The sequence below is a fragment of the Tupaia chinensis genome, unplaced genomic scaffold (genome assembly GCF_000334495.1).
Source record: "Tupaia chinensis unplaced genomic scaffold, TupChi_1.0 Scaffold149501_1, whole genome shotgun sequence".
NCBI lineage: Eukaryota > Metazoa > Chordata > Mammalia > Scandentia > Tupaiidae > Tupaia > Tupaia belangeri.
Window position 1 is genome coordinate 2,712,861 of NW_006209345.1, and position 14,391 is coordinate 2,727,251.

Consider the following 14,391-nt stretch of genomic DNA (forward strand, 5'->3'; position numbering starts at 1 on the left):
GGGCCACTGACTTCCAGGGTCCTCCGCTCACTCTGTGGCCCGCCATGACCATGTGACACGTTGCTGAAGGCAGAGGACAGTCATGCTCATACAGACGTGCCCAGCTCATCACACAAAGAAACACAGACACACAGACACTCATCATACCCACACACATTCGTTGTACAAGACATATACAAGACACCGAAGTCGGGCCTCCCTGTGGCCGGCCCAGGGCCTCAGCCCCCCCGCCCCCATCTGACAACTCTGACCTCTAAGACAAGGACCCCATAGAGGAGAGAGTCCAGAGAGAGCGCGAATCCACGTTGCACAGGTGGCCTGAGTGTCCCCTCTGGGCAGGGGGTGGTCGGTGCTGATGTGGGGAAGAGGATGTGTCTGTGTGAGGAGAAGGGGGCAAGCCAAGGTCTGCGATGAGGCATGTGAGGTCCCAGGTGTGAGGGCCTTGGCAGGGGAGGCCACCAGGAAGGAGAGCTGCTGGCCGGTCCGAGGAGTGGGGTGGTGAAGATGAGTCCCTTCCCTGCCGTGGGCATGTCAAGAGAGCGAGAAGAGAGTGGGGGTGGTGGGGGCAGCCCTGGTCCCATGGGTTATCTGAGCGAGTCCCTGTGTGTCTGTGAGGTGGGGGTGTCTGTGAGCTGCAGCAGACTGGGGTTGTTGAGGGTACACCCCCGCTACAGGATGGACCCTGTGGAGGACACGCTGCGGCGGCTGCGGGAGGCCTTCAACTCCGGGCGGACACGGCCCGCCGAGTTCCGGGCTGCGCAGCTCAAGAGCCTGGGCCACTTCCTGCAGGACAACAAGCAGCTTCTGCAGGACGCGCTGGCGCAGGACGGGGGTTTGCGTGTTGGCGAGGGGAGATGGGTGGGAGCAGTGGGCGGAGGGCACAGGGTGGGGCAGCTGGGACAAACGGGAGGGGACAGCTGCATCCTCCAGCAGGGGAACTGAAGGCCCATCACTCCTAGCCCCTAGCCAGGCCAGAGCCGCTGTCTGCATGCACCCATTCATCCACGGCTACAGCCATTAACAACTATTTGTTGAGCACCTACTATGTGCAGCTAGGGGTCTCGGCTCTGGGGAACAGCTGAGAACAACAAAGTCCCAGGTCTGAGGAGCCAACCCCTCAGGCCCACCCTCCTGCTCTAACACAGCAGAGCTAGAGACGTCACTGTAGTGTGTCAGGTGGGGAGGCCCTGGCCCTGGGGTCCCTGATGGTGGCTTCAGCTGCCTATAACCTCTGCTCTCTACCCCCCGCCCCTCCCCCGGAGAGTGGGAGATTAGCATGATGTCCCCATGGTGCATGTCCCAGTCTCACTCCTGCCCTGGAAGCCTGACGGTGGCCCTGGGCTGTGAGAACAGATGGCATTTGCCCAGGGAGGGCTGTGTCATGTCCCCTTCAGAGCCACTGTCACGCAGTGGGCCCTGCAGGCCACACAGTGCTGTGAAACATGAGCCACATGCGGTGCCCGGGCTCTGCAGCCCTCACCCGGCCTCCCAGACCCAGTGCCTTGTCCCTCCATCCTTACTAAGGAACAGGGCAAGCCTGTGTCCCCACCGCCTGGGCACCTTCTGAGACCTCTGCCCAGGACATTCTGCCTGTAGCTAGCCACGGGCTCCATCCTTCCTTCTCTTCGGACACCGCTCAGCTGTCATCTCATCCCAGAGGCCTGCAGTGACCGTCTGTACCCAGCACACACACGCATGCGCACACACATGCAAACCTGCACACCCGCACACCCTCACCCTCACACACTCCAGGGGCCTCTGCCTCCTCACCCTGTCCAACAGTCTCCACAGCACCCGTCACTCCATGAGCTCCTGAACTTGCTGGCTGTCTCTGCAATGTCACCTCCTCCTCACTGAGCATGGAGTGAGGGAATGAATGAATGGATGAGTAAAAGAGTGAGTGAGTGGAGGAGAGACAGCTGCCTTGACTGGAGGAGGCTGCGGCCCCCTGCTCACGAGTGCCGACTGTCCTTTCTCGCAGTCAGCCTTCGAGTCAGAGGTGTCTGAGATCGCCATCAGCCAGGACGAGATCAACCTGGCCCTCAGGAACCTGTCAGCCTGGATGAAGGACGAGTCGGTGACCAAGAACCTGGTGAGTGGCCTGGTGGTGGCGGGCAGGGCCTCACGACCTGCTGCTCCCATGGGGGCCTCCCTGGTTAAGGAGGCTGCTGAGGGCCTCACTGCTCCCCCCGCCCCGGCCCAGGCCCCACAGCCGGACGTGAGTGGCCTGGTGGTGGCGGGCAGGTCCTCATGACCTGCTGCTTGCTCCCTTGGAGGCCTCTCTGGTTAAGGAGGCTGCTGAGGGCCTCACTGCTCCCCCCGCCCCGGCCCAGGCCACACAGCTGGACGCAGCCTTCATCCGGAAGGAGCCCCTGGGCCTGGTGCTCATCATCGCTCCCTGGAACTATCCCCTGAACCTGATGCTGGTGCCCCTGGTGGGTGCCCTCTCCGCAGGTGAGAGCCCTCCCCGCCTCCCACTACCCGGGCCTCCTCCAGGTCAGGCAGGACAAGGGGGGCCTGGCTTCCATCTGGTGCACCGCCCCGGGTGCGTGACCCCGGCCCGTCATGGCCCCCTCTGGACCAGATTGTCCATGTGACAGCGGGTGAGGCTGGCGCCTGCTCAGTGTGTGGAGACCAGCAGCGCCTGCCCCTCCCGCTCTCTCCCTGCGCGGCCTGCAGGGAACTGCGTGGTGCTGAAGCCCTCGGAGATCAGCAAGAGCACAGAGAAAGTCCTGGCCGAGGTGCTGCCCCGATACCTGGACCCGGTGAGCGGGGTCGTGGGGCAGACGGAGCAGGGACAGGCCGGGCACGCAGGCTGGGCCGAGTGGGACGGAAGGGCCGGGGTCACTCCTGAGTCCCAGCTCAACCCTGCCTCTTCTGAGTGTGTGGCCCTGGCCAAGTCACCACCCCCTCGGACTCAGTTTCCCTGTCCCCTGGGCCCCGTGTCTGGTCAGCCCTCCCTACCACCCTGGCCAGGCCCCAACCTCCCCGCTGCTGGGCCCAGCACCCGGGGCTCCCACACCCCACCTCACTCCCCACCCCCAGCTCCCTGGAGCCCTGGCAGCTCTGCTCAGGTCAGGCAAGGGGGCTCGGGTCCAGGCTGGTAGGGCAGCTCTGGGCTCTCCAGGCTGAGGTCCCAAGCCCCGCCCCCCACCTTGCAGAGCTGCTTTGCTGTGGTGCTGGGCGGCCCCCAGGAGACAGGGCAGCTGCTGGAGCACAAGTTCGACTACATCTTCTTCACAGGTGAGGCCAGAGAGCCGCCGGGGGATGGGGACGGGGGAGCCCTAGCCAGTACCCCCTCAGGGTCTCGTCCCCTCCAGGGGAGTCCGGAAGGACCAGGCCAGACAGCCAGGGAGGCCCAGAGTGGGCAAGTGCTGCTGGGGCCCTTGGGGATCCATGACCCTGCTCTGTGTCCCTCTCGACCAGGCTGGGAGCAGCCCTGGGACTGCAGGTGCCCTCGGGAAAGGACGGAGTCGCTTGTCAGGGTCACAGCCCACTTCCCCCAGCCACAACCGGGAGACGCATAGCACCTGCCCTTGCTGAGCTCCCAGTGCCCCCCAGTCCTCATACGGGGACCTACTGCCCCCCAGTCCTCATACAGAGACCCACTGTTCCCCAGTCCTCATACAGGGACCCACTGCCCCCCCAGTCCTCATACAGGGACCCACTGCCCCCCAGTCCTCATACAGGGACCCACTCCCCCCCCGGCCCTCATATAGGGACCCACTCCCCCCCAGGAGGGGCCTAGCTGATCAAACAGGCCTGGTCTGGCAAAGAGAGGAGAGCTGAGGGGGGAGGCTCAGACCCAACACAGAGGTGAGGGGTGGAGAGGGCAGGAGGGAGCAGGAGTAAGGGCACAGCAGTGCCATGGGCTTTAACCATGGCTCCTAGGGGAGAAAGGCCGGGGCATCTCCACAGACATGGCAGCTCCAGTCCCAGGGCCAAGGTGTGGAGGAGCTTCCCTACACCAGACGGGGTGTTTGAGTGCAGGAGGGGCACTGTCAGGCCAGAAGACAGGAGAGGCCAAACCAGGCAGGATATACAGACACCTCCCGGGGCTCTGGCCCTCCACTAGGAGGAGTGGAGAGGCTCAGGGTGGGTAGTGAGGTGTCAGCACTGCAGGTTTAGGGCAGAAAAGAGAGGCACAGAGTAGGGGGGCTAAGAGCTGGGCTCCTACAGACTCACCGAGGGTGCTGGAGGAGAGTGCACAGGTGAGGAAGGGGCATTTCAGAAAGAGTCTCCTGCAAGGTGGGGCAGGGGCAGGGCAGAGGGGCAGGGCCCAGGGGCTCAGCTCAGTGCCAGGGGCTCAATTCAGCACCCAGATGTTCAGCTCAGTGCCGGGGCTCAATTCAGCACCCAGGGGTTCAGCTCGGTGCCGGGGCTCAATTCAGCACCCAGGGGCTCAAGTCAGCATGGGGGCCACTGTGTGGGAAAAAGCCTGTCTGGAGAGAGATGGATGGGGTCCTGGCGTAAGGCCACAGGGGGCAATGGAAGGCCAAGGGAGGGCTGGCCCCTGACTCACCACCTCGCAGCAAGGAGCAGAGCACCTGTGAGGCCATCCCACCTGTGTGGGTGACTCAGGGCCACTCTTTCTTTTTATGCCCAGGGAGCCCCCGTGTAGGTAAGATTGTCATGGCCGCTGCCGCCAAGCACCTGACCCCTGTCACCCTGGAGCTGGGGGGCAAGAACCCCTGCTACGTGGATGACGACTGTGACCCTCAAATTGTGGCCAACCGTGTGGCCTTCTTCCGCTACTTCAACACTGGCCAGACCTGCGTGGCCCCCGATTATGTCCTGTGCAGCCCTGAAATGCAGGAGCGGCTGCTGCCCGCCCTGCAGAGCGCCATCACCCGTTTCTTTGGTGACGACCCACAGAGCTCCCCAAACCTGGGCCGCATCATCAGCCAAAAACAATTCCAGAGGCTCCAGGGATTGCTGGGCTGTGGCCGTGTGGCCGTCGGTGGCCAGAGCGACGAGAGTGACCGCTACATTGGTGAGTCCCTCCCCATGTCCAGCCTCTTGGTTAAAAACTGAGGTTCTGAACCCGTGACTCCACCATTCCAAACTCTGGTCCCACACTAGGTCCTCTAAGCTTGCACCCAACTCCTAGGGGTCAGAGCACTAAGGTCCTAAATGTCTGTCCCACCGCCTGCCATTCCACGAGGCCACAAGCCAGACTATGAACCCACGAGCCCTAAGTTCTAACCTGACGGCTCTATCCTGAGCCCCAGTCCCCAGGCCCATGTGGTTCAACAGCTCATGGTGACACTGGGACCTCAGGCTACGCTGTTGTCAGATTCCCTCAACTCCATGAAACCAAGGGTGGGGGTTCTCTGGGCCTCACAGCCCTTATGGTCTCTTTTGGGGACCTGGGAGAACTTCCTTCCCTACAACAACCAAAGCCTGGACTCCCCGGCCTGAAGCCCAGGTCCTTGGCCAGCCCGAGCGCCCCGTCCCCTGGGGTGTCCTGGCCTCGGCACTGGCTGAGCCGTCCCCCTGCACGGCAGCCCCCACGGTGCTGGTGGATGTGCGGGAGACGGAGCCCGTGATGCAGGAGGAGATCTTCGGGCCCATCCTGCCCATCGTGAACGTCAGGGGCCTGGACGAGGCCGTGGACTTCATCAACCGGCGGGAGAAGCCCCTGGCCCTGTACGCCTTCTCCAACAGCAACCAGGTGGGGCTGGGCGGGGCTGGGCAGTGAGGCAACAGGGACTTCAGGGTGGGGCCCCCTGGGCTCTGACGTCCCCCAGTCTGGGACACACTCTCCTGGGCCTTCAGCGGGTGGGGCCTCGGGGCGTCATTCAGTGTCCAATGTCCCTTCTACGTCGGCCCCACCTTCCCTCTTCCTTACACCTGGCCGGTGACTGTAGTGGCCCCCTCGCCCCACTTTGCTGACTTTGAAGGCATACACGGTAGTCTGGGGAATGACTTGGGCACCAAAAGGGCCAGAGTCCTCAACCCTGGTCCTCAACCCTGCTCATGCCAAGTACAGGGGCAGAATGGGAGCCCTGAGGTTGGAGGTCCCCAGCTTAGAACATACCTGGATGCACAAAAGTCCCCCCACCCTCCTTAGCCCCTCTAGCCAGCTCTCAATAGATTCTCTGTCTGAACACATGTGGGCACATAGAGCACATGTGCTCGTCAGAGAGAGAGAGAAAGTGAGAGAGAGAGAGAGAGAGAAAGTGAGAGACCACACCCCCCATGGGGGTGCCCAAACCTTCTCTTCCATTCCCCTCTGGGGATTTTGGGCATGCATGTACATGTGCCCAGCATGATTTGCAAGCTGCTAGGTCCAGGACTTGAACCATAGTTGGCCATGTTTGAATCCAGTGTCTTAACCACCATGCTACCTCCTGGCCCCTTAAATGAACTTTATTTGGGAAAAATTTTTCAATTTAGAGAAGTTGCACAATGGTACAGAGGGTTCCCATTAACACTCACCTTGTTCTCCTAAAGGATTCCTATACTACCCAAAACCAAGAATGGTTGAGACCAGCAGGTTAGGATACTAGAATCCCACGTGACTGACCTTGGTTTGAGTCCCAGATGGCTGGCATGAAAATCATGCTGGGTATGTGTGCCTGTGTGCCCCAAATCCCGAGACTAGAGGAAAAGAGACTATAGCATGACCATCCCCCATGGGGGCGGGGATGATTGCTCATTTTCCCTCTCTCAGTCTCTCTGGTGGGCACATGAGCCCTATGGCAACCAGCCCCAAAGGGGGAAAAAAAAAACAGGACCAACAGATGGCATAATGGTTATGTCGCTCAACTCCCACGCAGTCAACTGCAGCTTGAGTCCCAGACCTGGTGGCTTAAAACTTACGCCGGGCACGTGTGCATGCGTTCCCAAGCTCCCGAGAGGCAAATGGAAGAGATGGAATTGCATTGTGGCCATGCTCCCAGGGTGGGTGACTTCTTGCTTTCTGTCTTGCCCTCTCTCTCTGTCCTCTGGTGAGCACACACGCCCTATAGCAAAAACCTCTCTGAAAAAAAAAAATTATTAAAAAACAAAACAAAAAAAACCCTTAAACTAAGAACTTGACATTGGTGTATCCCTTTTAACCACCCTTTGGTCTTCTTTAGACTGCCCCAGTCTCTCCATTAAGGCCCTGGTCTTCTCTGGGGTCAGGCAGGCCCCAGCGGGCACAACCCAGCTGCTCGCCAGAGCATGTCCCTGTCCCTGTGGTGCGTCCTCACAGCCAGGTTAAGGCTGTGGGTTCTGGAGGGAATGTCATGGAGATAAGGGCTCAGGCCTTCCTGTCATGTCAAGGTCCTCGAGCACCCCTTGTCAAGGCAGTGTCTGCTGGGGTCCCCACTGGCAAGTTCCCATTGCTTTCTTTCTTCATTCTTGGGGGCAAGTCCCTAAGTGTACCCCACCCTCAGCAGAGGCTGGGCAATCACGCTTCACCTAGGGAAGTGGAATGTCTGCATATGCAGATTTTCTGGCATTCTGGAAGGCAAATGTGTCCCTTTCATATTTATTTAGTGCAATGTTTATCTGATCCTGTGGTTTTTAATACGGGCTGTGTGACTTGTCCCAGGCCGGTGCCCTGGAAGCCCTGTGTTCCTGGGACATGCCCCAGCCTCTGCGGCTGTGACCACTTGCTTTCTTTCTGGTCTACAAGAAACTGCAGGACCAGCAGTTAGCATAATGGCTATGTGGCTGAACTCCCACGTAGTCGACCACGGTTCGTGTCCCAGACCCGCTGGCTTAAAACTCACGCCGGGCATGTGTGTGTGCATGCCCAAGATCCTGAGAGGAGTACGGAGGAGAAGGGATTGCGGCGTGGCCATCCCCCCCTGGAGGGTGATTTCTCGCTTTCTGTCTCTCTGTCTCTCTCTGTCTGGCGAGCGCACGCGCCCTATAGCAAAAACTTCTCAAAAAAAAAAAAAAAGAAAAGAAACTGCAGGTCTTCCGGATCTTCCCTGTCCCCACTCTAGTGCCGGCTGCTCCTCCCCGGTGGCCTGGGTTATGTGGGTACCACCTTTAGAAAATGCTACAGAGCCAGCCATCACAGTGGTGGCTAAGGCGGCTCGATTCCACATGATTGATTGAGTCCCAAACCTGATGTCTTGGAAAACACGCCAGGGGCCTGTGTGTGCCCACGAAATCCCAAAAGGAGAAGGGATTGTGGTGTGGCATCCTGCCCCGGGGGTGCTTTCTCACTTTCTCTCTCTCTCCCCCATCTCTGCCCCTCTCTGGTGAGCCCACACACACTTCACAGCAAAAAGAAAGAGAGAGAGAGAGAGAGAAGCTACAGAGGATGTTGTAGCAAGTCCATCCGGTTCACAAGCTCTCCCAACCACCCTGCACCAGTCCTAGGACAGCGACAGGAGACACAGGCAACCACATGGGCAGCCCCTGACACTCCTTGCTCCGCTCCTGCTGTCCTTACCACTCATGCTGGGGTCAATGCCAGGGCCATGTCTGCACCCAGGCTCAGGGGGTCGCTCTACCCGCCAACAGACCAGTCCTGGCCCGCCATCGCCCGAGGACCATGTTGGTTGGAACCAAGTGTAGCAAAGAGGTCACGCCAAGACTCAGCGTCCAGGGTCCCTGTCCCTTCCTTTCCTCACATAACCCTTTAGGCTGAAGAGGAAGGTCCTCTTGGGCCAAGCAGGGGCCCTGCTCGGGGTTCTAAGATACAAATCTGACCACAGGGCTGGGCCCTCCTGTCCCCTGTGCTCACCCCACAGGCCTCTGCTTCCCTGTGCCTTGGCTCCTCTGCCCAGGGAGTCCCCCTGCCTAGACAGCTCCTGTCCCCCTCCCCCCAGAGACACAGGACACATCACATCCCTCCCCTTGACTACCCATCCAGCACGTTGTCACTGCGCTCTGTGTCCCTGCCCTCCAGCCTGAGAGTTCATGTCCCCAGCACCCTGCTCAGGCCACACACACCCTGCCTGTCCCTCCGCTCACCTTCAGCTAACATGGTGGCCTCAGACCCTGACATGAGACCAGTGCCACCGAGGTCAGCCTGGGAACAGGCGCTGGGGCCTTGGGCCTGGCCCGTGGGGCAGCCTCACCCACTCCTGCTCTCTCCAGGTGGTCACACAGGTGCTGGCCCGGACCAGCAGTGGGGCCTTCTGCGGGAACGACGGCTTCATGCACATGACCTTGACCAGCCTGCCCTTCGGAGGTGTGGGTAGGTGCAGCAGAGCCCCCTCTGCCCTCCTGTTGAGTCCAGTAGCGCTCACCCTCAGGCCAGCACCTCCAGCCTGCTCACCTCCCTGCAGGCCGGGGCAGAATCTTTCAGATATGCCTGTGTGTTTACACATATAGGTGGACTATCTAACATAATTTTGGTCGTTTTCTGAAATACACAGCTATGGTCACATTGTCTATGTCATCCAACAGTGCGACCTGGCGAAGGGCCCCAGGTGTGAGTTTTCACTCCGTGGAGTGGCTGCTCTTTTGACCCCTCCCTGTCCCCAGTCTGCCCTTGGTATCTCCCATCTGCTGTTCCAGGCTTCCCAGGCTCGCCTTCCCCAGAGGGAGGCCCAGGTGAGCAGAGATGCTCCCAGCCCACCCACCCGCCAGGGCAGCACCTGTATGGGTGCAAAATCTTGGGCCCCTGAATCAGGAAACCTGTCTGGTCCAGCAAGTCCCAGACAGGCCGTGTCAGCTGGGGTGGCCCCCTTCCTTCTCTGAGCCCCTCCCTCCACACCCTGTCCATGCTTACCCATGGGAAATGGCAGCAGGTCCTATCGAGAGTCCCAGAAGTACAGGGTGGGCTGAGGGTCACTAGGGCTGGACACCTCTGCTGAGTCTGGCTCAGGACCCCTTGAGCCTGGGCTCTCGCCTGAGTCACCTGGCCACTCTGCTTTAATGACGGTCCTTCTTCTTCCTGCCCTTCCACCCCAGGGAAGGGTGGGGTCTGCCTGTGAAAAACGTACCAGGTCACTTCCCTAAGGAAAAGCTCCCAGTCCCCTGAGAGTCTAAGTCTCCCTTGCACACAGCTGTCTGAGGCCAGCCTTTCCTGGTCTGGCTGGGGTCCACTCCATGCTCCTTTGCCCCCACCTTCCTGCCTGCTGCTCCTACCACTCTGAGCTCTGTCCAGGGCCCCCTAATACTCCATATGTCCTGCCAGCATGGCTGGTTTCTCCTGTTCCCACTCACCTTCATCTGGTAAACTCACGTCCTTCGGGCTTCACACACTCCTGGAAGCCCTCCCTGATTACCCCCTAGTCCATGCAGGTGGGGTCCGTACAGGCCTCCTGCCTAGATGTGCAGAAGTTATGACAACACAGCATTTACCACACCTACGGGTCTGAGCACTAGCTCAATCACGCCACACCCCTAGGCTGTCACTAGGGAGGAGACTGAAGCACACAGAGGCAGTGTCACTTCCCAACATGACACAGCTAGCTCATGGCAGACACGGGGTTCAACCCCAGTCAGTCTGGCTCCAGAATCCCTGCTCTGGACCTCTGGCTGCCAATCTTGTCCCAAACCTGGTGTCCCCAGGCTCGGGAGTGAGTTCTCCACCTCTCAGGGCCTCCTACTTAACCGACTGGGCATATGGGGAAACTGAGGATCAAAGGGGCGAAGTCGCCCACCTAGATCCCAGTTGGGTGGCTGGCTGTGTCTGGGTCTGAATCCTGTGCGGTGGCCGCTGAGGGCCTGACCACTGAGTTCTGTGCTCCCGTACAGGTGCCAGCGGGATGGGCCGGTATCACGGCAAGTTCTCCTTCGACACCTTCTCCCACCACCGCGCCTGCCTGCTGCGCTGCGCTGGGATGGAGAAGGTCAACGATCTGCGCTACCCGCCCTACACAGACATGAAGGTGCAGCTGCTCAGCTGGTCCTTGAGCCAGAGCTGCTCCCTCCTGTGAGCGCCCTTCCACCTCCAGCGCCCCTCCCTCCCACTGCCCTTAGCTGCCTGGCTCTGACCTACCCTGGGCTGCCAGCCTCTGCCCAGGCACGCGATGGTCCTTGAAAGGCACGTCTTCTGCAGGGCCCGAAGTTCCACTCCTGCATTTTGTCTGAATATACCTTGAGCCAGGCAGGACCTCTATGTGGCCAATCTTGGCTTTTTGAGGCCAAAGTGCCCTCCCCAGTCTCCTGACAGTTTCATCGTCCCTCTGCTTAGACATGCCTGGTGGTAGAGAGACATCCCCTTCCCAGGCTTGGGCAGGTTGTGTGGTTGGAGAAGTCTCTTTGTCAGATCTATACATGGGGTCCCCAAAGAGCCTATGTGAACAGCTCAGCCTCACCGGCCTGGGCTGCTGAGTCTGAACAGAGGGATCCGCTATTGAACTCAGATCTGCCCAACTGGTGGTATCTTCCCGAAGTGTCATTGACAAGGACCTCGACGCCGTGCGTGGAATCAATAGGAAGGAGTGCGTGACTGACGGGTGACGCCTGCCGTGGGCACAGGCGAGGGTGTGCACATGTCTGCCCATCCGTAATCCCTGCTCTCAAATCCCAGGGAGGGGGCAGGGTGGGCAGAATCCACATCGGGCCACTTCATCTGACACAGGGGAACCTGAGGTACAGAGACAGGGCTGAGTTGGCATGGGCAAGCAGAGGCAGAGCTGAGCGTTAGTGGGCTCTCACCAAGGTGGGGGTGGGCACTGCTAGGCAGAGCGGGTGTGGTCCACAGGACAAGCCCCTACTCTTTTCCCAGCCCTCACCCCGGGCGCCCACTTCCGGTCACCCAGTCTTGTTTCAGTGGCTTCTGCACCCCTCACAGGAAAACGAGGCTAGTGACCTGAGGGGAAGTACAGTCCTCCAGCGCCCCTGGGAATTGCCCTAACTCCCCGAGTCTAGCCAAAAGATGGCTCCATGCCCTGCCCGCTTCTTCACTCTGCCCCCGACTGCAGACTCCAAGGGCCTCTGATTGGCAGAACAGAGTCACATGACTACCTCGACTGGGAAAGCAGGTTCTCCTTACCCTGGGGAGGCTGTCCTAGAGCGGTCAGAGGTCCAAACGTCTGCCGAGCCTCTCCATGCCAGCCCTTTGCTCCCTTGCCCACGGCTACCCAGGCCTGTCCTGGAGACAGAGTCATCCAAACGCTGAACAAAGACCATGCCCTGCCTGTGTCCCTCCAGCCACATGAGCTCTTCCCAGCCTCTGTCCACACCGCTCTCTCCTCTAGGCAAGCACGCCCCTCACCTCTGCTCCAGCCCCAACTCCGAAGTGCACTGCCTCCCCCAGAAATGCAGCTGGAATTCCGTGGTGGTCACTGCACCCTGCCTGGCCCACACAGCAGCCTGCCCCTCCCCACACAGCTCTCTCCCTGGAAAACTGGGTTCTGCATCTCATTGCTGGCACTGAGAGTGTCACTGGGCACCACTGGGCAAGCCAGTGGCTTAACTCCCCTGGGCTTCAGTCTTGTCTGTAGATAGAGGTTTCATCGGCCCCTTTAGCCCTGGTGTGAGAATCTAGGGGATCACATGTGTCGACCCAGCCCTGGGATTCCCACGCAGCTGAGCCAGCCTTGGGCACCAAGGCCCTGGCTGCAGAGGCGGCCCTGGTCACACATGTCCCAGAGCTTCTCAGAGACACATCGTAGCCTTGAAGTTTATGACAGCATCCTCTCCTTGTTTGGCAATTATGGTGTCCTGCTGCTGGGTGGCTTAGGGTTGGTCCCAGGGTCCTACTGGGGAGTTAGGTATAGCCATAAATGCTGGTCCCACTGTATTAATTGGCCATGGTCTAGAAGGGGTCGCTAAGAAAACAGACAGGGCTGGCCCTGTGGCCTAGTGGTTATGGGAGCTGGATTCCATATGGTCAATCATGCAGTTTGAGTCCGAGCCCTGGCAGCTGAGAACATGCCAGGCATGCGTGCACCAAATCTGACAGGTTGGAGGAATGGAGAAGACGGGATGGTGGTGTGACTACACCCCATGGGGGTGCTCTCTCCCTCTCTCTCCCTCTCTCTCTCTCTCTTACTATCTCTTTCTGACAAGCACACACACTCTTATAAGTACAAAAGAAGAAAAGAAAACTGACAGGGCCAGGCAGGTGTCATGGTGGTTAGGATGGCTAGCTATCTCAAGGCAAACTGTGCGGTTCTTGTCCTGGACCCAGCAGCTTGAAAAACATGCTGCATGTGTGTGCATGCATGCCCAAAATCCTGAGAGGAGAATGGAGGAGAAGGAATTGTGGTGTAGCCATTCCCCTTGGGGGTGATTTCTCACTTTATCTCTCTCTTTGGGAAGCACATACACCCTATAGCAAATAACAAGAAAAAGAAAGAAAACCAGGAATATGGGGTGAGTCCTCCTCCCACCTGACCCCAGGACGCCAGGCCAGCAAGGAGGCGTGGGCAGAACAGTCCAGAGTGGCATGGAGGGACAAGCTGTTGTGAGAAGCTGGAGAGGCAGTTAGGGGCAGGGGTCCCTGAGCCTCGTGCTTCACTGTGCTGTGGGATGTCAGGTTTAGCTGTAGGGAAGGGCTTCCATGTGGCAACAGGGGAGCAGGCCAGCCATCATGGCACCCTGAAGCTGACAGTTATAATGAAGATGGGGGCTGCTGGGAACCAGCCTCCAGCCCTGCCTCCTGGTTTTCAAGTACACTAGAAATGACAGATTCTTTCCCGACACCAATCAGGGATGGGGGACAGAAGGTTGATTCCCTGTAGGCGGGGCTGGGAGGGCTCGCAATGTGCTTTGGAGGAACAGAAAGAGTCTGAGTGTCATGGGCTAAGGTCTGGGCCCGCTGCACCAGTTAGGAGTCTCGTTTAGCAGACAGTGAGACTCATGAGGCAGAAATGCTGTCTGTCTGGGTGATGTGCCCGCTGTGTGACAGTGCCCCCCCCAAATGTCTGAGCGTGAGTGAACGAAGCAGGGGCATGTATGCATAAGAGAGGGAGGCGAGAGATGGCACTGTCTCACCTTCACTGGTTCCGCCCCCTCTCCCTTCCCCGTCCAGCCCTGAGTCCTTTGACATTAGCCACCTGGGGGGCCTCATGTCCAGGCCCTTAGCCCTGAGAATTAGTCAGTGTTCTTGGTGACCGTCCGGCCGTCACAGACCTGTCTTCAGGGCTCTCGATGCAGGTACACCCTCTGCCCTTGTGGGTCTCTAACTCTGTGTGGTCAGAATTAAGTTCATTGTTGACTCCTAGACCTCAGCCTGGCCCTCTCCTTGTCTCTCCCTTGGTGCCAGCAACTCCACCCTCCAGGGACCTTCCAGATGCCCCTCAACCCCTGTGGACAATGCCTGTCTGTCCCTTTCATCTCACTTGCCTAGGAGCATCTCTTGAATACGCCTGCTCCTTAGACCAGGTGGAGCTGTCAACCTCCTGCCCTGTCCCTGCCCAGCCCCTCACTCTCACCCCTGCTGGCTCACTCCCCTCGGTGGCTTCCACACAGCAGCTAGAGTGGTCCTCTAGAAATGAATAGAGGAGGGGACCAGCAGTTAGCATAATGGCTATGTTGCTG

At 59.3% G+C, this 14,391-nt stretch overlaps 1 protein-coding gene across 1 annotated transcript; it reads left to right on the top strand.

Annotated features, from left to right (window-relative positions):
* The first annotated feature begins 675 nt into the window (after positions 1-675).
* ALDH3B2 (aldehyde dehydrogenase 3 family member B2) lies at positions 676-10,838 on the top strand. Its single transcript, XM_027769420.1, has 9 exons — positions 676-840; positions 1,982-2,092; positions 2,334-2,454; positions 2,680-2,765; positions 3,162-3,243; positions 4,607-4,993; positions 5,508-5,674; positions 9,049-9,148; positions 10,657-10,838. The coding sequence occupies exons 1-9, from the start codon at positions 676-678 to the stop codon at positions 10,836-10,838; spliced, it is 1,401 nt and encodes a 466-aa protein (XP_027625221.1).
* The last annotated feature ends 3,553 nt before the right edge of the window (positions 10,839-14,391 follow it).